The sequence below is a fragment of the Anopheles merus genome, chromosome 2R (assembly GCF_017562075.2).
Source record: "Anopheles merus strain MAF chromosome 2R, AmerM5.1, whole genome shotgun sequence".
Lineage (NCBI taxonomy): Eukaryota > Metazoa > Arthropoda > Insecta > Diptera > Culicidae > Anopheles > Anopheles merus.
This window is the reverse complement of record NC_054082.1, coordinates 60426171-60450097: the sequence shown is the minus strand read 5'-3', so window position 1 is coordinate 60450097 and position 23927 is coordinate 60426171. Positions and strand designations below refer to the sequence as shown.

General features: G+C 43.6%; 1 protein-coding gene across 1 annotated transcript; it reads right to left on the bottom strand.

Moving 5' to 3' along the window:
- Positions 1-22485: 22485 nt before the first annotated feature.
- Positions 22486-23343, bottom strand: LOC121600669. Its single transcript, XM_041929505.1, has one exon. It carries the CDS (start codon positions 23341-23343, stop codon positions 22486-22488), a length of 858 nt encoding a protein of 285 aa, XP_041785439.1.
- Positions 23344-23927: the final 584 nt, after the last annotated feature.

Genomic DNA, 23927 nt, shown 5'->3' with positions numbered 1-23927 from the left:
ATTACACTATAATATTCTCCCCATCAGTGATAGAATCTCGTTTCACTCATGTTCCCGCGATGCTTTCTGTACCTCTTTATCCTATCCCTCACAATCCTTAGCTGAGATTACAGTCCTTTCATTGTTTTCGCTTCTCACATCCAAAACCGCGAGTTTAACTGCCGGACACTCCAAAATTCCATTTGCGGTTTGTACTGTAGCTCGTCGTACTTGTCCGTCCCCAGAAATTTTTTCTGCCAACACACGTCCCTTTGGCCAGCTGTTGCGTGGCAAGTTGGCGTCCACGATAAGGACGATGTCCCCTTCCTTTATTGGCCGGACTGGCTGAAACCACTTCGAGCAGCGCGTTAGAGTAGGTAGATAGTCTGCGACCCATCTCTTCCATAAGACGTCAGCGTTACGTTGCGCCGTCCTCCACATTGATGATACCGCTGCTGGTGAATCTTCGAAAGGGGCGAGGGGCTTCGTACCGTCAGAGCTGCCCAGAAGAAGGTGGTTCGGCGTTATGGGCATATCCATCTCATCGTTGAGGGGAACGTATGTTAACGGCATTGAGTTAACAATCATCTCAACTTCGGATAACGTAGATTGCGGCACTTCATCCGATGGGAGCCGTGGAAGGTTGAACTCGTTCAAGACTCGTTTAACGGATCGCACAAGCCGTTCCCAACATCCGCCAAAGTGAGGAGCAGCGGGAGGATTAAACGTCCACCTAAAAGTTGAACTGGAGAACTGAAGTATTAGTTCATCTACGTTTACCTTCGATATATCCTCCTTCAGCTCCCTTGATGCTCCGACGAAATTTGTTCCACGATCACTGATGATTTCCCTTGGTGAACCACGTCTCGCCACGAATCGACGTATCGCCAGGATGCAAGAGGACGTGTTAAGCGAATGCGCTACCTCTAGGTGAATGACACGGGTAGTTAAACACGTGAAGATAGCTCCCCATCGCTTTTCCGTCCGACGTCCCACTACCACGAACATTAGTCCGAAATAATCAAGGCCCGTATACGTAAAGGCCCGTTGTGCGACCGCTGTACGACATTTCGGTATGCTTCCCATCATCGGTGGATTCGGCGCAGCTTTGGAGTTTTTGCAATCCTGACAAGAATTCCTAACCCTGTTGTACTCCGCAGGCACTAGCGGGATGTGGTATCTTGCGCGAACCTCGTTGACGACCGTGCGGTGGTTACAGTGACGGTATTTCACATGATATGCGTGCAGGATTAGTTCGGTAACGTGATGTCGTCTTGGCAAGATAATAGGCCTGCGTAACGCTTCGTCTGCTAGTGAGCATTTATCCAAACGCCCTCGCATCCTAATTAAACCATGCTCGTCCAGTTCTGGTGACAATTTATAAAGATAGCTATCTTTCTTCAGCGGTCTCCGTAGCCCTTCTTCTCGTTCAGTTCGTTGGTTGAGCGACTTAATTTCGTCTCGGAACGCTTCTAGTTGAACTTGTATGCTTATGAAGCATTCAGATGCAGCTAGCTCTTCCTGCGACAACGGCCCCCGTGTAGGCGGTAATCCAGATATTCGGTGTGGAGCGTTGTTGATGAATCGTACCACATACCCTATCGATCGTACGAGTCTCGTCGACCTGGAAAATCTAGCAAACGTTATTGTAGGTTGTGTGACAACGTGATGAAGTACACAACGCCGTAGTTCTTCCGATATGCCTGTCGATACGGGATTTTCTGCTGGCCACTCATCCTCGGATTTCCATATGAAGCTGGGTCCACGAAACCATCTACTAGATGGACTCATATTGGGAATTTTCTGCCACTTCGTTCCTTCGTCTGCAACGTTTGCTTTGGTGGAAAGCCATCTCCATTCGTTGACGTCCGTCTTTTCCAGAAGCTCGCTTACCCGAAAAGCTACAAACGGGTTGTACTTCCGATGGTCTGATTTTAGCCAGCTTATCACATTTCTCGAGTCCGTCCAGAACACCCTTTGCCCGATCTTTAGCCAATGTGAAGCTGCAATGCTCGTGGCTAGTCGGGCGCCAATCACAGCGGCTTGAAGCTCTAGCCGAGGAATCGACAGGAACTTTAGCGGAGCGACGCGCGTTTTCGATCCGATCAAGGCGCACTCGATCACGTTGTCCTCCTCGAAACGGAAATATGCCACAGCTGCCATCCCGTATTCACTGGCATCGCAGAAAACATGCAATTGTATGTTTCGAGTTGCGGCGGACGTTGTCAGGCGATAGCAGCGTGGAACCATGACGGACTGAATTGTTGGTAATACGTGGATCCATTTTCGCCATCTCTCCGCACAACCTTCATCGATCGGTTGATCCCAGCTGTAGCCTGAGCGCCAGATCTCCTGCAGTAAAATATTTATAAACATTAAGAAGTTTCCAATGAGGCCAAGAGGATCATATATTAGCATTAATGTACGCAATACTTCGCGTTTAGTTGAGATTCTCGCACCGGACAAGAGGCTTTCATCATGTTTAATGTTGAGGCGGAATGTAAAGGCGTCCTTAGTGGTTTCCCACCACATGCCTAAAATCTTTTCTGCAGAGGATGACTCTAGATTCATGCCTTTACTATCTTCGTTGTTAACTCCCCACCGTAGCTGCTCTAAAACTTCCTTCGAATTCGAAACCCAGTTCCTAATCTCGAACCCTCCCTGTGCATGGATATACCGAACATCCTTAGCCAGCTGTGCTGCTTCTTCACTTGTCTCTACGCTGGCAAGCATGTCGTCCACGTAATGCTCGTGCTTAATGCACTCAGCTGCTCGCGGGAACTGCTGGCTAAACCTGTCAGCATTAATATTTTTAACATAATGAGCAGTACCTGGTGAGCACGTTGCGCCGAACGTCATGACTGTTACTGCATACGTGGAGGGTTCTGCATGCTGCGTTTCGTCTTCGTCCCAAAAGAATAGTTGGCTGCGCTGGTCTTCAATTTTACATATTCACTTGAAAAAACATCTCACGGATGTCGCCTGCTACAGCTACACGATACTCTCGGAATTTATACAGGACGCCAACCAATCCTGAGAGCTGATCCGGTCCTGAGAGTAGAAAAGAGTTAAGGCTGATGCCATGTACTTTTGCAGCTGCATCGAACACCATGCGGAGTTTACCCGGCTTGTTTGCATTAAAGACCGGAAATATTGGCAAGTACCAGTCCCGTGGCCCATGTTCTGCTATCTCGTTTTCTTCTAAGCGTCGAATGTATCCCTTTCTCTCATAGTCTTTCATATTTTCCGTAATGGCTTCTGCTAATGCCGTGTCCTTTCGCATTTTCTTTTTTAGGCACTCATAACGACGGAGAGCTATTTGTTTGTTACAAGGTAACCGAATATTGTCGTATTTCCAAAGAAGCCCTGTCCTATATCTCCCGGACTCATGTTTAGTCTCTTTTGATAATATTTGAATTGCCCTGGTATCGTCAGCGGACATCAGCTTATGGGACTGACCTTCGATCCCCAGAGACTCTATGGCAAAGTGTCTCTTTACGGCTTTGGCCAGAGCATCGTCGCCGGATTCTTCGCAATCACATATGTGAAAACAGTGTTTGCTGTCACCCTCCGATAAAGAGGCGATCGAACAAGGACCATAAATCGTCCAGCCAAGTCTGGTTTTTAATGCTACAGGCTCGTCATTACTTCCCTCTTTAGTTCTTAACGGCGTTCCCAGTTTACTGTTATCCGTGCCGATGAGTATACGAGGCGCTTGGTTATAGTACGTTCTAAAGGGAACGCCCCGAAGGTGACCATAATTCGCTATGAGCTGCTTGGCGGACACTGATTGTACGGGAAGGGATAAATTGCACAGAGTGTGAGCCTTCGGTATATCATATGTCACTGCCCCTTCGTGTATGCCGGAGATACGCAGTGATACTCTTAACGATCTTGTCTCATTCCTAGTTGTGTTTCCCGTCCATTTTAGACAAAGAGGACTGGGAGTGCCTTCAATATCAAGTTCCTCTATCAACGAATGATCAATAAACGTTGATGATGATCCGTTGTCTATAAACGCGAAAGTACGGATCGTTTTATTTGGGCCATGAAGAATAACCGGCAAATACTGGAAGAGTGTACCATCGCTCGTACCACAATGCGTAAAGCAATGCCCTTGCTTTAATGCGGTCGCTGGTATGGCCTCACCTGCTTCATGTAATAGGGGATGGTGCATTCCATCACACCCTTCTCTTCCACACTCCTTCTTAACATAGCAGCCATTTTTATGAAATTTTAAACATTTTCGGCACAAATCTTGTCGCTTTACGAAAGCTCGCCTATCAGTAGGGGTTAGATCTAGGAAGCGAAAGCATTCACCAAGACTTCTGGAAGAACCACGACACATTAAGCATAGTCGTTCCGTTGCTACTTCGTTCCCGGGTGAGGTTTCATGAAGATTCATATACGCGCGTGTCCTTCTCGGCGGTTGTGATCGGCTGGTACTTTCGCGGTTAGTATAGTCGGAATCAGTAGTAAGACTCACCTCTAGTTTGGCACCTGCACCTACTTCTGCAATCCACTTACCGAACTCCATCAGTGTAACTTCGGGGAGCCGGAGTTTGTACCGCCCCCATTCCAGGCGAGACGTCGGTGGGAGCTTCGCCGACAGTTCCTTCAGCAAAGCCACATTGCACTGGTAATCGCGTAGACCGGAAACACGAATAGCAGCACACATTTTCCGCACTGCTGACCCGAACGCTACCATCGTCTCGAGCTTCTCAATTCTGGGAGCAGGCATTTTCCTCACCTTTTCGATCATGCTGTCAACGATCAGTTCCGGCCTTCCAAATTCGGTCTCTAGCACACCTAACGTTTCCTCCAAGCTATTGGGGAGCAGCAGCAGGTCTTCCACAGCCTCCAGCGCAGGTCCACGTAGCGCCCTTTGTAACCGTAGCAAATTTTCCTCTTCAGTAAAGCCACATGCAGCGGAAGATCGCTTGAAGTGCGCGTAAAATATTGGCCATTCCGTAACGGTTCCAGAAAATATCGGTAGATCGTTTCCGATAGCTTGACGTGCATTTCCATGGCTTTGGTTCAACGCTGTATTTCTCAGACCACTGTTTAAGGATGTTGACACGCGACTTGGACCACTATTTTGTACATCGGTTGACTCAAGATGGTGTCGTCTGGGATGATGATTTTCGCGATCCTTTGTAAAGGAGTTTTCCACCGCACGCCGCCACGCCACGTATTCTTGTTCCTGCGCCGCTCGTTGGTCACACATAAACGTCGGATCGTAGTGCGGGGGAAAACTCCCACGGCTTCCCGTTGGTGTAAAGGGGGGCTGACTGGATCGAGGGTACTCGTTGCCGCCGCCATCGCGTTGCGCCCCAGTCGCCATACCGACACGGTCCGTATCGGCCAGCCACGCTGCTGCCTTCTCCGCCTGGTTCGGTATGCACGCATCTTGTAGAGCAAATTGCCGCGTGATCTCGAGCTCACGCTCCTCAAACTCAAGCTCCTTACGCGCCTTCTCTGTTTCAAACTGGAGCCGGTCGAGCTCAAGCCTTCTCATATGCACCGCCAACTCACGAGAAGCTACAATATCTGGGGTCGATGACGCGCCCACCTTTACCGGTGCAGCGTTCTTTGTCTCGCTGCTCCGTACTGTCGATCTCGTCGACGGTCCAGCTTGAGGCTGCTGCAGGTCAATGATCTGCTCGTGGTGGTCTTCTATTGCCGAACTGTCGCTCATCGACGGTCCAGCTAAAGACTCCTGCTGATCAACGATCCGCTCGCGGGGGCTTCTACTGCCGACCTGTCGTTTAACATTTTCACTTTGCACTTATTTAATGTTCGCGTCACTTCCGCACTGTCTTACGCCATGCTCCGGAGATTTACTTAACGTTCCCTAATTACGCTTCACTCCCGAGACTAACACAACGTTTTGCGGTGACTTACTAAAGCGATTAACACGATTGATAATGTGAATATATAATATACGGACGCGGTAGATGATTCCCTAACACACTGGGATACACGTTCTTTATAGAATGTTGCGAAAGCAACTTATTTTTACCGGTAGTCTATAGTAAATTAAATGACACGTTTTATAAAATTTGGTTGTGACAATAAGCTATAAAGAACGTGTCTTTTTTATTCCGATAACAATAGAAAAAGGGCGATGGCGTACTTCACACCTGTACTTATACCCTTCGCACTATAACCGTCTTCGCTTCGGCTTCGTGTCGCGATCGCGCGAGTCGACCTGCGAGTCGATGTTGGCCCATGCAGCAGAAAGCGTTAGGGCATTATTACACTATAATATTTGTTTTGGTGTTAGTGAAGCGCGCGTGTTAAACAGAAAGCGAACTCTCATTGCAGCGCGTTTCTCCTTGCTTCCTCAAGCTTTCTCATACTCCTCGGCCTGAATCACTCAAAATTTGGGATCTCATTGTTTGCGTGGTGTTGTCGGCGATAATCGCGACATTCTTGGAATATACTTGGCGCGTGGGCTCTAGCAACAAAATAAACATGCTTTTTCCCTCTATCTGTTTTGATTATCTGTCGGGTCAAACAGAGCGAGAAAACATGCTCATGTTGTTTCTTGGAACCACTCGCACGCACCGCTATCTCCCGTGACCATCGCGATGATCACCGACTGAAAATAACGCGACTAAGTTACTGACCAAGAGTTGGTTGTTTAAGCTACGAGTTTTAGTCTACATGTCACGCGATTTCGGTCAGAAGGATAGATCATCACTTCCATCGACGGCGTGTCGATGTGACGATGTGCGTCGTCGCGTGTGTGTTGTCAATTCGGTCAGAAAAACTTTTTCTTCACACCAAATCTGTGACTTGGAGTCTCGGCGTTCAGATTGGACCATCGCGACTTTGATTAGTGCGCGCGGTTAAAACGACCTTTTGTATTGTGCTGTACGTAGCGTGCGCGCCAAAATTTGAGGAGTGCGCGGAGAGTGTATGTGGGTGTGTGGGGGTGGGGGAGTGAGATACAAAGACAAATTTCGCTGCACATTAACATATACATTCTCACTGCACGGGTTGAACTGCGAATACTCAATTCTGAGAGAATATACTCGAGCACTCGCGCATGAGTGCAAGCAAGCGCGGTATTGATTATTTTGCTCCAAGCTTTCTACTTTTGTCCCATTGAGTAGCGGCTAATCAATGCCATTGGATAGGTACAAAGGAAAATCCAGCAGACGAAGCCACTAAAGTCACTAACGGACCATCAATATGGTTTAAGGAGCCTGCATTCCTAAAACAATATTTCCATTGGTTGTGTGTAGCCAGGACATGTGTAGCCGTGAGGAAACTTTTCTGTGTCTCTTTTGCCTTGTCCTTGCCTTTAGATCCTGATGAGTGAAGCATGCATACCTTTCGCGTACGTTCGGGGTGTAAGCTTTGTCCCTCTCATGTTAATGGTGTAGATAGAATCGTATGCAATCGGCTCCGCATTCGGGCGTGGGCAGGCCCGTGGACGCCGTCTGTACGCACACATAGAGATCCTCCTCGGGAGTATGACGAGTATGACGAACCCCTCACTCCGAGCCATTTTTTAATTAGGTGTTCTGGAGAAGCGGAACCTACTCAGGGTAACATAACGGATACCGATGCACTAAAGAGAGGGTGGAAGAAATCGCAATATATCGCTCAACAATACTGATCTAGGTGGATAAAGGAATTTCTACCTCGACCAGTCAAGAGAGAAAAATGATTGAGTCTGGTGAAGCCACTACGCGTAAACAATGTTATAATATTCGCAGACCCGCGGAAAATGGTTTAAGGGAATAGTCACGGAAATCCACGAAGGGCACGATAAACAGGTTCGTTGAGTAACAATAAAGGTATATAAAGCAAGAAGCGTCCGACGGTGAAGGTCGCTAGGTTAGAAGTTCGTAGGGAGGAAGAAATTATAAAATCATAGTTTCGTCAGCTTAGTTAATGCAACCCCTCTGCGAGGAATTACAGGGCAAAGAATGTCGCTGACGAAAATATAATATTTGTGCTAGCCCGGTAGTGGTTTGCCACCCCCTACTAGTTTGACTCCTCTGGCCTAACGATGAACTGCTCTCAGGAGGGTAGGATGGGAGAGAGGTACATTCCTGGAAAGGTACACGACTCTTTGCTTGACTGACATTCATTGTAAAGTCCGGAGGACATTGTTCGTACTTGCTGGTGTAATTTAGATTTTCACTAGCGCATCAGGTGGCGGCTGACCGAAGCATTTTGCCAAACAATTTGGAACCGCTTCAGAAAATATGTTATTTTTCCTTGTTTTGTACTTAACTTGTACCAAAAAAGTTTTGTAATAGTTAGATACACATGCTCTGAACACATTACATCCATTTTTACATCGAAAAACGATGAAAACTAATACTTTATTTTTAGATCCGGCACGAACATTCCCTCGATGACCAAAAAAAGCTTCCACCAACCGCCGTCAGATGCACTAGTGAAAATCGAAATTACACTAGCGAGTACGGACAATGTCCCCCGGCCTTAATATGTCAAGCAAAATAGCAGATGAAGTGTATCTTCTTCTTGTTTGGCACAACAACCGCTGTCGGTCAAGGCCTGCTTGAACCCACTAGTGAAGTGAGCTAGGCTTTCAGTGACTTATTGTTACCATAGCAGGATAGTCAGTCCTACGTACGGGGGCACGGTCTATTCGGGGCTTGAACCCATGACGGGCGTGTTGTTAGATCGTACGAGTTGACGACTGTACCACCAGACCGGCCCATAAAGTGTATCTACCAAGACCCAAAACTAATCTCATAACTCTGTTTTGTACACGCTGTAATCTTTGAAATTGGGTTTGATTCCCTAGAAACAGAACAGTGACACAAAAATCAAAATGTAGTGAGATCAAGGATTTGTATAAATGAACTTTCGCAAAGAAACTGAGATCTTTGTTTAACCTACTGATGACCCCACATTTCTTACCCACCTTTGTTATGAAGTGGTCCATGTGATGACTAAAAGAAAGTTTATCATCAATAATAATCTCCAGATATTTAATTTCAGAGACTTGTTCTATTTGTGCATGATTAATACAAATTGATAGCAGAATTTGAGGTTTTTTTATTTGATATCCTCAAGTATTTTGTTTTCTTTAAGTTTAAAGCCAATTTTTTCATGCTTTGACCAGCCATCTAAAGCATCGGTCGGCAAACTTTTGAGGCAAAGAGCCAAATTTAGTAAATGATCGAGTCCCGCGAGCCAAGACAATGCGTTTTTTTATTATTGCGCTTGAATTATTACATTTTAATCTTAAGAAATTTTTTAGGTATAATAGTTGTTTTTCTGTAACCATATCATTGAATTGTGTAGAAAATTACACCGGGTGTGAAATTAGAGGAAAACTTGTGATATTTTGGGAATAAGAAAAATAACGTGTAGGCGGTTGAACTTTCACTTTGCTAATGTGTATTCACTTGTCCGTTTGAGTTCATTTGTATATGCTATAATTCATTACATAGTTCATCTCATCCTCATCTATTTCCCTGTTTATATATTTCCCTATTTCCTGTAGCCTTCAAGTTTTGTCTGTTTCTAATCCCGTTACCATAATCCCATAATTCATGCCATAATAAAATTTCATTCAAATAAATATATTAGTGTTGGCCGTTCCGGTCCGAACCTAGTAAAAAAGTTCCGTTCTTTATGTAGGCCGTTCCGTTCCGATCCTTTATACAAAATCGTTCCGTTCCGTTCATTCCGTTCCGTTCATTCCGTTCATTCCGTTCATTCCGTTCATTCCGTTCATTCCGTTCCGTTCCGTTCCGTTCCGTTCATTCCGTTCCGTTCCGTTCATTTCGGTCTTTCCGTTCTTTCCGTTCATTCCGTTCCGTTCAATTCGTTCTTTCCGTTCACTCCGGTCTTTGCCGCTTCAATATTGTTAGCAAGGTGCTATCGTTCGTGCGTTCCGTTCTTTGAAAAAACCGGCTTTGGCCGGTTGTTGCTTGCTGCATGCAAGATACTTGTTCACTCTTTCTCGCACACAGTATTTGTTGCCTGTGCACTCTCCCATGCTCACAGGAATATTCATCGCACTTCGTCGCGTATCGTTTATAAAAATCGTGATAAGCGAAACCAAAAATGGTGTTGCATTTGGTATTATGGTGCAATTTGTAACATCTATTATACTTTTTGTTATAATTTAGCTTATCTTAACTAGACAAATAATTATTATAAAATTTAAATCTGTACTCATATGGCAGAACTGGTTGGAAAAAATGTATTATAATATGTGAGTATGAACAACGAAGAATAAAATGTATTTATTTTTTATGCCACGATATCCACTTGATCGTGGCACTCGGCATGATTCCAATATTTAGCCATTCGATTCGAAGCATTCTGTTCCATTCGACAACCGTTTGAGTGCCGTGATGTTGTAAACGATTTATGTAAAAAAAAAACTATTTGTTTTAAGTAGTAAGTGAAATTCAAATAATTAGTCAATCTCGTGATACAATCGTCAACTCGGACCACTCAATAACTTCGGCATGGGTAAAATCCTCGAATGGATCGTGCCCCCATACGCTGGGATGATTATCCTGCTATGGGCATTTAAGTTACTGATTGCCAAGCCTATCAGTGGTACAGGAAGGCTTTGATCGAAAATGGTCGTCGCATCTAAAAAGTTAAAAAATGCTAGATAATAAATGCATGCTTTATATTAGCACAGCTGGTACAGCTTACTGGACATAGATTGAACCCATCTAGATTTGGTGTCAGATATGATTTCAGATTGAAGAAACGCCTTTTTATATCCTGTAACAATTAACAACCCCCCCCCCCCCCCCCCGGATGACAGTTTGGCTTCCAAGCTCTGGGTCGGTACTTTTGCACCCCAGGTTCACGTTCCGTTCTTTTTGAAAAATGAACTAGTTCCGTTCTGTTCTTTTTTTTAACGAAATTCCCAACACTAAAATATATACATAGAAATTCAAACATTCCGGTCACCAAAAGAGAATTCTTTTGAAATTTCAAAAATGCCATAAATTCATATAAAGAAGTGAGCGAGCAAAGTATAAACCTGGCTGACCTTTAACACTTGACATCTCGCTAATGTCAACAAGGTTTGTTTACTATATTTCACGTGGTGAAGCTGCGCGACATTCTAACCTTTGCTGCTCAATGGGATTAGGTAGCAATGCGATCCTATTTACTGCTCTGACTATTTCCTTTCCCGTGCCTGTTCGTAGTGAAACTACTCTAACTACACCGTCTTTACTCGGATGTAAAGCAGTTATGCGCCCCTTCGGCCAAACGGTAGGTGGAACGTTATCTTCCTTTACTATAACTAGCTGATTTATTTCTAGCTTGGCCGGCGCATTGTTTGCGTGCCTTGCTCTGGCTTGCAGCTGCTGCAAATATTCCGGGTATTACCGGGACCAAATTACTTTTAAATGCTTTTGCACTAATTGGTACTCTTTTAACCGATTGGAAGAAAGCTTACTTAAATCAACCTCCGGTACTGCCTGCATACTACAACCTATCAGAAAATGAGCCGGGGTTAATGCTTCCAAATCAGTTGGTTCGTCGGATAACGGTACCAACGGGCGAGAATTTAAACATTGCTCAACTTGAGCTAAAAGGGTAAGCATATGCTCCTGTGTAATGCTACTAACTCCTATTGTTTTTTGAAGGTACTTTTTGGCCGATTTTACCGCCGCTTCCCAAAGACCTCCGAAATGAGGTGCACGCGGAGGGATAATTTTCACACCATCTCATTTTCGGCGCACCAATCAAAAATCCCTCTCCTATCAGCCTCATCGATTTTCAGCATCTTATATATACGATGCAGTTCATGCGCTGCCCCCTTGAATGTTGTTGCATTATCTGAATGCAGTTCAGCAACCTTCCCTCTCCGCGCGACAAAACGATGAAATGCAGCCAAAAATGCAGTCGATGTGAGATCACTCACCAGTTCGATATGAACTGCTCTGGTCGCGAAGCAGACGAATATTGCGATATATGCCTTGGTGGGACTGCGATTGCGGATGGTAGACTTCAACAAGAACTCTATTTTGTTTTGGTAAATTTCTTGAGGTAGATTTGCTTTTCTGCCAAAAATTAATTCGTCAGGCGTATAACCTGTGTCTGTGTGTTCTGTGGTGTTATAAACAAATTCGTAAAATTTAATCCAGTCATCCCAGTCATCATGGTGCTCATTTACAAAGCTTCTAAGATATTCATTTAAACACCTGTGGTTTCTTTCTAGTGCTCCTATGGTTTGAGGATGGTATGCTGTACTGAACGTTTGTTTAATTTGTAAGATTTCTGTTATTTTGTTAAGAATTTCGTTATTGTATTCTAAGCCTTGATCTGATTTAAGCTCTATAAAAGTTCCAAATGTTAATATGAAATTTTCTACTAATGCTTTTGCAATAGTGTTTGCTTCTTTATTGTGAATAGGTATTATTACAACATATTTTGTCAAGTCACATTGAATAGTTATTGCGTACCTGTAGTTGTTATTGGTCTTTGTCAATGGTCCAACTGTGTCAATAGATATAACGTTAAATGGTTTGTTAGGCGTCGTTGTAATTACTGTCTGTTCTTTAGTGTGTCTGTTTACCTTATTAACTAAGCATGCTTCACACTTCTTGATAAAATTTTTGATATCATTGCGCATGTTTTTCCACGTGTAAGTATCTCTTATTTTCTTGTAAAGTCTGAATTGGCCTACGTGTCCTCCCGAAGGGGTCATGTGATAATCATGGATTATTCTTAGCCGATCATGTTCTGTTTCTACCCACCTAGGTGGTGTAAACAGTATGAATTCATACTTGTCAATCACTCTGTTGGCGATTTCTTTAAGGGTTTGATGAGAGTACTGTGTAAATATTTGGTCGTGTAGAGACCAGGCTAGCTTTTTGTTTTTGTAGTTATTGGCGATTTTGCAAATGTTGAGAAGAGCAAGCTCTAAAGCTTGACTTCCATTTTTTTCTGCTTTCGCGTTAACTCTCTCTAGGACTTTCTTGTAAGTGCTGTTGCACACTTCAAATGTTATATTGTTGTCGGAAATGCTTGTTCTAATTTTTAGAAGCTTCCTTGTTTTGGATGGTGTATCCGTTGTCCACATCGTTGGTTGATCAGACCTGGTATCGATGGGTTTAAGAGGTGTTACTTTTTTAGCCTCTTTTTGTTTAACCATTGCTCTGGTATTAACCATGAGGATTGTTGATTCAAGATTTTGTATATTGTTAGTTGTTGCTAACATTATGTTTGTTGGTATTTGAGCCTTAAGTTCATCTGAGGTAATGACTACTCTAGACAACGCGTCCGCTGCTACGTTTGCTTTCCCTGCTAAGAACTGTACGTCAAAGTCAAATTCTTCTAGATCTAATCTCATACGAGTTAACTTAGATGTTGGATTTTTCATCCCAAATAGGTATGCTAATGGTCTGTGGTCTGTTTTTACAATGAATTTTCGACCATATATATAAGGTTTAAAGTAATTGATTGCCCAATGGATCGCTGTCAGTTCTTTTTCTATTATTGGTTTGTTTTTCTCCCCTGGCGTGAAACTTTTGCTGGCAAATGCCACTGGTAAATCGTTTCCGTCAGTTATTTGAGACAATACAGCGCCATATGCTGTATCCGATGCATCAGTTGTTATAATGAACTGTTTTGTAAAATCGGGATATTGTAGTATTGTTGGTGAGAGTAAACTTTGTTTAAGTTTTTCAAAAGCTTCCTGACATTCTTTGGTCAAACAAATTTTACGTCCTTTTTAATAAGGTTATTAATAGGTTTAGCTATTTTTGCAAAGTTTTGTACAAATTTTCTGTAATAATTACAAAATGCTACGAAGCGTCTGGCATCATTTGCATTTTTGGGTACAGGAAATTTTTCTATTATTTCGTATTTTGAGTCATCCGGGTATATACCTTTGTCTGTTATTTTGTGACCTAGATAGGTTACTTCTGTTTTAAAGAAGCAGCATTTTTCTGGATTTAACTTAAGATTGCATTTTCTTAATTTGTTAAAAACCTTACTTAAGTTACTTATATGGTGTTGTGCGCTGCACCCTGTAACGATTATATCGTCGATGTAAACAAATGCTAGCTCAGGTGATAATCCTGCCATAGCTATTGCCATCATACGTTGAAAACTATTTGGGCTTATATTTAAACCAAAAGGCATTCTCGTAAATTGATAATGACCTGTTGGTGTGGAAAATGCAGTGAATCTTCTTGATGCTGGTTCTAGCTCAATTTGGTGGAACCCTGACATTAAGTCAAGTGTGCTAAAATATTTTGCTCTACCTAACTGGTCTGGAATTTGAATATTGTATCTATTCTAGGGAGGGGAAGCCGGTCTCATGGTACAGTCGTCAACTCGTACGACTCAACAACATGCCTGTCATGGGTTCAAGCCCCAAATAGACCGTGCCGCCATACGTAGGACTGACTATCCTGCTATGGGGGGAAAATCAATAAGTCACTGAAAGCCAACCCCACAAGTGTGTTGGCAGGCCTTGACCGGCATCGGTTGTTGAGCCAAAGAAGAAGAAGAAGAATCTATTCTAGGGAGAGGAAATTTATCCGGCAGGATTTTTTTATTTAGTTGTCTGAAGTCAACTACTAATCGCCACTTTTTACTTCCGTAAATCGATTTTTTCGGGACTAAGAGAATGGGCGAATTATAAGCTGAAACTGAATGTTCAATTATATCATTTTTCAGCATTTTGTCGACCTGTTGATTAATTTCATCTGCTTGGGAATGGATTTGTTTGTAATTAGGTATGTATGATGGGATGTTGTCCATTAGTTCTATTGGTTGTTTGTAGAAATTATTTGTTGTGATAGGCTCATTTTCGAGACAAAATATATCTGAAAATTCAGCAATAAGGTTTGTTAAATTTCTTTTTGCTATTTCCGGTACTTGTTCTATATGAACTTTATCTTGAATTATTCTAGTTCTTTCTGGGGTATTGTGATTATTTGCCAAGAAAATTTCATAATTTTTTAAAGGTTCTATTTGTGGTCTGATTGTGCCTGTATTAATAAAGGCTGTTGACTCAGTTGTGTTGATAAGCTTGATGTTTGGATCAGTTTTGCTAATTATTGTGTTACCGATAAACACTCCTGGTTTTATTTCTTTAGAAAAAAATACTGAATCTTCTGTTATTGGTTTTAAAGTGAGTTTGCGAATTACCTCACTTCTTGGTGGTATTTCAATAATTCCATTGATGCTGTCATCAACGGGGTGTTCAATGATATCATTTCCGTTACGGAACTGTAACATCCAAGTCGAAAAAAGGATGTCGCATTGGAATTTACTGATAAAGTCTATTCCTAATACTCCGTCTGCTTGAGTTGGTAGGTCTTTTATAATAAAAAATGTGTGCTCGACATTTTTGTCACCAAAATGAATGGTTGCTTGAGTGTATCCCTTTGTTTTCATTGTATCTGTTGTGATACCTATGAGTGTGAGTTCCATGTTTTTCTTTAACTGGATTTGTTTCTTTAAACTTGAGGCTTTAAAAAGTGATACCTCAGCTCCGGAGTCAATGACCAATGTTGTGTTTTTCCCGTTAGCTATGTTCAATTTAACCTTTATGAAGTTGTTTGTTTTTATCCCTGTCATCATAACTACTGTGGGTATTGGTTTTGGTCGTCGTCTAAAAAACGATCCCCTTCCTCTTCTTCTTTCTTGTCGGGTGTGTTGGTTTGAATTTGTGTATGCATAACCCTGCTGTGTGCCGCTTTGAATGCATTTGCGTTTCTGTTTGTCCCGTTGGTCTGGGGCCATATCGGGGTTTCGCTTGTGTCGAACGATTTGCGTTCGGTGTAAAGTTTGTGGTGCGACTATTCTGTTCATGTGGCGGGTTTTTTCCTTCATAACTTTTCACTGTATCCAGCATGTCGGTGATACTTGAAAACTCTTTTATGTCTAAAATTAGTTGGCTGTCTCTACTGATACCTGCTTCTTTTAGTTTTATTATGACGTTTTGCTGTGTTAGTGTCTTTGCTATGTCGGGTGTCATGTTTTCCTAAATATATGCTGTTTGCAGTTGATCAGCCAATTCGTTGAGGCTATTTGCAAAAGTGTTAAAATTTTCAAATTTACCTTTTCTTCTGTCGCATAATTGTTTGTAAATTTTGGCGACTGAGAGGGTATTCGTATACCTTCCTTTGATGGTAACAATTATCTCATCGAAGGATTTAGGCAGTTCTTTAAACAATTTCCTATGTTCTTTTCCTAGTTTTGTGAGTAGGAGGTTGATTGCTATAAGGGAATTTGATGAACTGATCATACTTTTTACTGTATTGACTGTATTGATGAATTTAGTCAATTCGGATGCTTTACCCTCAAACGGTTGCATGCCCGTGAGTACGGAGAACCCTACGCTATTAAGATCGAAAGCCATTTTAGATTTTTTATGGAGTTGTAGAAAGGCTGATATGGTCTGTGCTAAGAGTTTGAACGATAACTTATTGGTTGTCAATAATGTTAAGTTGGTATTTTTGTCTTCTAAGCTATTTGTTGAGCAATCAGATGTCTTGTTATGCGAGTCGTCGTTGGTTTTTGATGTGCTCATAGCAATGATATTATGAATTAGTGCGTTGGAAATTTTACTAAATTCTAATAGTTTGTTAAAGGTGTATTTGAATTTATTTTTTTCTATCTCTTTTTGAATCTCTTTAAATGTTTCCTCGGCTTGTATTCTGAGTTGTGTTTTCGTACAAGTCCTTTGATTGGGGTCCTGTATTTTTTTAAAGATATGTTTCAAAATTTCAATTCTATCGCTTATAGTAATCATTCCTGTTTTGAATTGTTTTCATGTAATCTTTTTATAGAACTCATTTCCTAGCTTGAAAACTTTGATTTGATTTGATTTGATTATGTTCTAAAGTTTCAATACCTTAATGGGATATGCTGCATGCAGTTTGTTGCTACTGATGATGATGCTACGCTGAATCTATACCGGTGCTGGGTGTTTAATCGGTATTTGGTGCATACTCGATGTTTGATGTGAAGTTCTACGATGACGTCGTCGATCAGTCGTCGCTCGATGTCTTGTCGGGACACTTGTCTATTCTTGCCTGCCAATCCAGATTGGGCAGTGGGCTCGTCTTGTATTTTCGTCTTCCACGTTGGGAAAAGTTGTTTCATTCAATCGCTGCTTGTGAACCGTAGTTTCGCTATGCACTTTATTGTCCCATATCAATTGCTCCACGAATCGTATAGATTACCAAAATGAGTTACATTATATAGGCAGTTGTATGTTATTGATTGCATCACGTTTTGCTAGAGTTTTCAATATTTTGAAAATGGTTTTAATTACTTTTTGCATGAGTATGATAGCAAGAAGTATCAGCACAATGTTCAGTTTTAATTCATGGGTTTCATGCTGCTCTGAGTGAACATTTTGTGTTTGAATAATGGTAAGATCATTATCACCATCAACATTAGCTTTAGGGTTTGATGCGTCGTTACCCATTTTAAGGTTACTCTACTTGGTAAATCGATCGCATAAGCGTTACGTTTTTACACATTGGGGTAGGTTCTCACAACACTGTGATGTTCATCAATTTGACATTCCTTTTGCACTACATTGCACTAAATGTTGTTTTTTTTTATTCTGCACTGCACTTGCTTCTGGGTGTTCTTTCACCGTTATTATTTATAACATATGGGTCACTTGTGCCAGCAGCGTTGTTGAATGTTTCGTTAAAAAAAAATGCATATTTGACACTTTTTTTTTCTCACGTCCCGTCGAATGCCGGTTATGGTCACAATACTTTTGTTTTGTCACACGACACTTACGTTTTACGTTACCGTTGTATTTATCACATTTTACTTGAAAATAATTTGCTTATACTTCTGCCTGTCGATTGCAGATTAAGGTCACGGTCGCCATGTAATGTGATCGAACGTACGCGGGGCCGTCGTGCACCGTTTTTGCGGGGAGTCAGTCTTTACTGACATGAGCTGAGGTGGAACAAACTATTCGAAGCGGACTGATTTGATCGTCCAGGCGATCATGGAAACCCGGAAGGAGTTTCCCTTACTGGAAATGTTGGAGTTTAGAAGCCTTACCTTGGGTAGGGGGACATAACTAAACTCTTGAAATAAGTTGGTACACGAAGTTTTTAGGAAGCGTAACGTCCTATCTTGGCAGTCCGAACGAATCTGACTTGCCACGGTCGGAATTGGTTTTATTTATACTCAATAAGTTTCGTACATTTGGTTTTGGAATGTGTTTATGTCCTAATTAAAGGTTATTGATATGAGGTGCAATTTATACATTATATTGGAGTGAGGTGTCTATGTTTTTACGAAGGTTCTGGAAAGTATAAACTGTTCTAGCTAAAGAACGGGTGCGTTCGTCGATCTTTGCCTACACTGCGCTTTTAGCAATAAGTTGCTATGCGTTCTCTGATTGTCCACTTTACCGCAGTAACGCTTGAATTGCTTATGTTGCCCGTTTCGGTTGTTTTTGATAAGTGTGTCACGTCTGTTATTTGTTTGAATGGACGGCCTGAACTCTTCCGGTTGCGGTGCTATGGTATGATCTGATTTGCTGAATGTGTTAAAATGAATGTGTTACAATGGTGTGGTTTGGCTTTCTAAAATGTGTTACAATGTATCTATAGCTGATAGTGTGTATTATAATAAGTTCTGTATAGCATATATGCTACACTCTGGCTTGCAGCTGCTGCAAATATTCCGGGTATTACCGGGACCAAATTACTTGTAAATGCTTTTGCACTAATTGGTACTCTTTTAACCGATTGGAAGAAAGCTTACTTAAATCAACCTCCGGTACTGCCTGCATACTACAACCTATCAGAAAATGAGCCGGGGTTAATGCTTCCAAATCAGTTGGTTCGTCGGATAACGGTACCAACGGGCGAGAATTTAAACATTGCTCAACTTGAGCTAAAAGGGTAAGCATATGCTCCTGTGTAATGCTACTAACTCCTATTGTTTTTTGAAGGTACTTTTTGGCCGATTTTACCGCCGCTTCCCAAAGACCTCCGAAATGAGGTGCACGCGGAGGGATAATTTTCACACCATCTCATTTTCGGCGCACCAATCAAAAATCCCTCTCCTATCAGCCTCATCGATTTTCAGCATCTTATATATACGATGCAGTTCATGCGCTGCCCCCTTGAATGTTGTTGCATTATCTGAATGCAGTTCAGCAACCTTCCCTCTCCGCGCGACAAAACGACGAAATGCAGCCAAAAATGCAGTCGATGTGAGATCACTCACCAGTTCGATATGAACTGCTCTGGTCGCGAAGCAGACGAATATTGCGATATATGCCTTGGTGGGACTGCGATTGCGGATGGTAGACTTCAACAAGAACGGACCGCAATAATCCACCCCACCCACCGCAAACGGTCTCGTTGGTGTTACCCGCGACTCAGGCAAATCCGCTACCGCCTGTTTCACCAACGTCGGCTTGTTTCTAAAGCAAGTGTGGCACTGGTGATACACACGCTTTACCATATTTCGGCCTCCAATCAACCAAAACTTCTGCCGCAGTATGGTTAACATTGCTTGTAGTCCGGCGTGCATCTCCTGCTGATGGACCCTTTCTACCAATAGCACTGACAGACGATGTGATGCTGCAAGGACTGTCGGATGCTTCGTTGCCTCCGGGATGTTGGCATTATCTAGCCGGCCACCGACACGTAACACACCCTGTGCGTCGATGTATTGGGACTACCACTTCAGCTTCGATCTCGCACTTATCTGCTTCCCTCGTTGTAGGTCGACCAGCTCTTCCGCGAACGACTCCTGTTGTGCTAGCTGGTTGCCCTAAGCGTTGTGATGAACCGCAAGCAGAAACCCACGACTCTCCGTAACTTGCCATACCTTGAGTATTTGGCGAACAGTATGTTGCTAAAATCACACATCGTAGATGTAGTGACAATGTGTCGCTCTTCGTGACTGCCAGTCGCTCTTCGATGTCAGCCTCGCCTTCCTTCATCGCCGGTTGATCATGGGGCCACTTCTCTTGTCCGTAGGACAACCAACTCGGCCCATGCCACCAACGTGTACACTGCAGCAATTTTTCCGGATTCAGCCCGCGCGAGATGTCATCTGCTGGGTTATCAACTCCAGGAACATGACGCCAGCTGGAGATACGCGTTTCTTCCTGTATTTGTGCCACCCTGTTGGACACAAATGGTTTCCAGCGACGCGGTGATGAGTTCAGCCAGTGCATTACTGTCATCGAATCTGTCCAACAGATAGCCGTAGCTGACACCTTGAGTGCAGAAACCACATTCTGAAAAAGGTGTACTGCTAGCTGTGCTGCACACAACTCCAACCGGGCAATTGAGTTCGTATTTGCTAACGCTACCACCTTGGACTTGGCAGCTAGTAATCTGACCTGGATGCCTCTTGCAGATACTGCTCGTACATAACAGCATGCTCCATATGCTCCTTGTGAAGCATCAGCGAATACATGTAGCTGCAGGTCTTCTGTGCCGAATTGTGAAACAAACCGAGGCACTCGTAATTCGCGTAGCGAGTACAATGTATTGTGCAGCTTTCTCCATTCCTCTTGAAGGTCAATTGGTAGTGATCGATCCCAATCTAGCGTTTTAACGTCTTGCTTCAACCCCCATAATCGCTGCAGAAACATTTTGGCAAGTATTACCGTTGGCCCTAGTAGGCCCAGGGGATCGAAGATTCTGGCCGTGTAAGACAGGACTAAACTTCGCGTAAGCTCTTAAGCGGGTGGTGGAAGGTCGACTCTGAACGGTAGCATGTCGTTAGACGGTTCCCAAACCAAGCCCAATGTTGAAATTGCTTGATCTTCTTGCCAGTCTAGAAGTGGTTTGATCGCTAGATCGTCGCTCGGAACTCCTTCAAGCGATTCGGAGACGTTCGATGCCCACTTCTTCAAGAGGACACCTGCTGATTCAAGCATTTGCGAAATTTGCGTTCGCATTCCAACGACCTCTACTACATCATCTGCTCCAGTCAACAAATCATCCACATAAAAATCATGTAGCACTGGGTCGACTGCCAAAGGGTATTGTTGTTTGTGGTCGTGCGCAATTTGTTTTAGCGTTCGAGTGGCTATAAATGGTGCTGTTGCGGTACCGTAGGTCACCATTTGCAACTCATACGTGGAAATGGGATCGGAGGGACATTCACGGTAGCGTATGCGCAATAGATTTCGATCGTTTTCACAATGACGAAACTGCCGGTACATTTTCTCTACGTCTGCCACTATTGCGACAGCGTGTTTTCGAAAGCGTAGGATGATTGTAAGCAGATCATCCTACAACGGGTTCCGTGAGTTTGACCATGTGTCCCAATGACTCATACTCTCTCATAAATTTAATATATTCCCTTTCCATTTCAGGATTGGCCTTCAGTCGACGTTCTACACCCAGTAAACGACGATCTGCTATCTCTCTTGACAAACCCAGCGTTCTTTCTGGTTTGGGGCTTCGCGGCAAGGACACAATGTAGCGACCTTGTGCATTACGGCTCGTGGTAGCTACGTAATGTTTTTCGCACATGTCCTCCTCAATTGACAAGGCAGGACCCTCCATGATACTCTCAGCCTCCCAAAACCGCTGGAGCAAGCGTTCGATGGCACCTTCGTTGGCGGCCGTGTGACACAATCGTAGATTGGGGCAGGCAAGTTGGGAAGTATTCCCCGAGATCGCTCATCCAAACGCAGTTTCTATCAGCCATGGCCTTCCGTTACCCAATGACTGTTTCCTTCCTGTGTGTATCTCCCAGAAAGTGTTTCCACCGATTACAACATCGACCTTTCCCGGAAAGACGAGTCTGCCAACTGTACGTTCGGAATGTTCCATTTCGCAATATTTAAGGGAATGGTTGGAATTTCAGCCGACGGAGTCTTGAGCACTAGAAATTCCATTGACGAATGGAAGTCTTCTCCTAGGGATCGAACGGTCGCCGTGATGGAACCCTTCACGTGCTGTTTGATTTGCCCTATACCCGATACAGCAATGCTTACTTTGGAAAGCGGTGTCAACAGTCGATGGGCCATAGATTCGGAGATAAAGTTGCACATTGATCCGGAATCTAATAGTGCTCGTGCTGTATGTTTATTGCCGTGATCATCGACCAGTTGTAGTTGGACTGTTTCCAGCAGAACCACTTCATCATCCGACTGCGCCGCCATTGTGACAATTGGCGTTACGTGCAGCAAGGAGTGATGGTGTGCGTTGCACGTAGTGCATTTAAACGCGGAACGACAATCCCTCACATGGTGACTGCGAATGAGGCAGTTCCAACACAGTCACTCACGGGTGGCTACTTCACGGCGTTGCTGTACGTCCTTTCGCAAGAATGCAGGACAATTGCGCAGATTGTGAAGCTCTGCACAACCCAAAACACACTGTTGAGCTGAAACAATCGGCGAAGCTCTCCTTGCAGTTGCAGCATTGCCCACAATTCTCGGCCTATGGTCGGATACCCTTCTGTTGCCGGCCACTATTCTAAAACTGCTGTCACCGTTATTGGAAAACTCGCGCGATGATTTTAATATTCGTACACGATCTTGCAAAAAGTCTACTAATTCCTTGTACTTATCTTTTTATGTTGCGCTGAGTGGTTCTCCCATGCCAGAATGGTCGACGAATCCAGCTTCATCAGAAGCAGGTTGGCGAGTGGCGTGTCCCAGGTGTCCACCGGTTCGTCGAGCTTCTTCAGACCGTTCACATGCCGCGTGAATTCATCGACGAGCAGCGCCAAATCGTCCACGTTGTCATAGCTCACTGCCGGCAGGTGATGAATCTTCCGATAGTACTCCCGGATCAGCGTACGCGGATTGTCGTACCGCTTCAGCAAGGCAGCCCACGTCACCTCGTAATTGTCTGCTGTCAACGTGGTGTGCTCGAAAAGCAAACCAACCTCGCCCTTCAACGAGGACAGCAGATATTGCAGCTTCATTATGTTCGGTATCTCACTGGCACTGTCGATCATCGCCACAAATCGGTCACGGAACGTTAACCACTTGGTGGAATCGCCATCGAACGTAGGCAATTCGATTTTTGGAAGCCGCAAATTCACTGCACCTGATCGTCCCGAACTATTGAGTGTCGAGCTCGCTAATAGCATCGACTCATTCGGCATATTTTGCGCGGCCGTAGGAGGTGGTTGCTTTCGTAGAAGAAAGCCCTTAACGCGACGATACCGTGTATCCATATCACACCGCTCACTTACACTCGCATCTGTGGCCTCCTCATCGAGTTCCTTCACTTTTGCATTTGCCTGTAGGAAGTCCTCATAATACCTCTCTAATTGTTCCAAACACACTGGTATTTCACTGGCATTTTCCTCGATGTAGCCGATCGTAAACTGTTCGATACTTTTCACCAATTCGACCGCTTGATGCCTTTTCAGTTGCACCGATTTCAACTTCTTCTCCATTTTTATTTTAAAAATTGGCGAGAAAGTTCACTGACTTCGCACAGCTTGCACGAAAGTTGTACGCAACGACGATCACGATTGGCGCGAGCTTGTGGTCTAATGGTTGCTTACAAGGATGGCGGTTTTCGCAATGGTTCCAACGGTCGGCGTCACCTTTCTCACGAACTAGAATACGCACGCACGAAATGTTTTTATCAACACGGAAAAAATGAAACAAGAATCACAGCACACTAAAGTCAGATTTGCCCGTGATAGCGGGGCAACCCACGTTGTGGTTTGCGCAACACAACGGATAGCAAACGACTAAGTCCACACTTTGGTTTACACCAACGGTCACGGAGTGCCGTTTTACCCAAAATTAAGGCCACGTAGTGTCCGTACACAAATTTTCACTGCACGTAGTGCTTCCTTTCACGATCCGGTTCGAAGGACCAAATGTAGAAAATTACACCGGGTGTGAAATTAGAGGAAAACTTGTGATATTTTGGGAATAAGAAAAATAACGTGTAGGCGGTTGAACTTTCACTTTGCTAATGTGTATTCACTTGTCCGTTTGAGTTCATTTGTATATGCTATAATTCATT

Coding starts and splice junctions, on each gene's coding strand:
- LOC121600669 (XM_041929505.1), bottom strand. CDS start 23,343: ATGGAGAAGAAGTTGAAATCGGTGCAACTGAAAAGGCATCAAGCGGTC.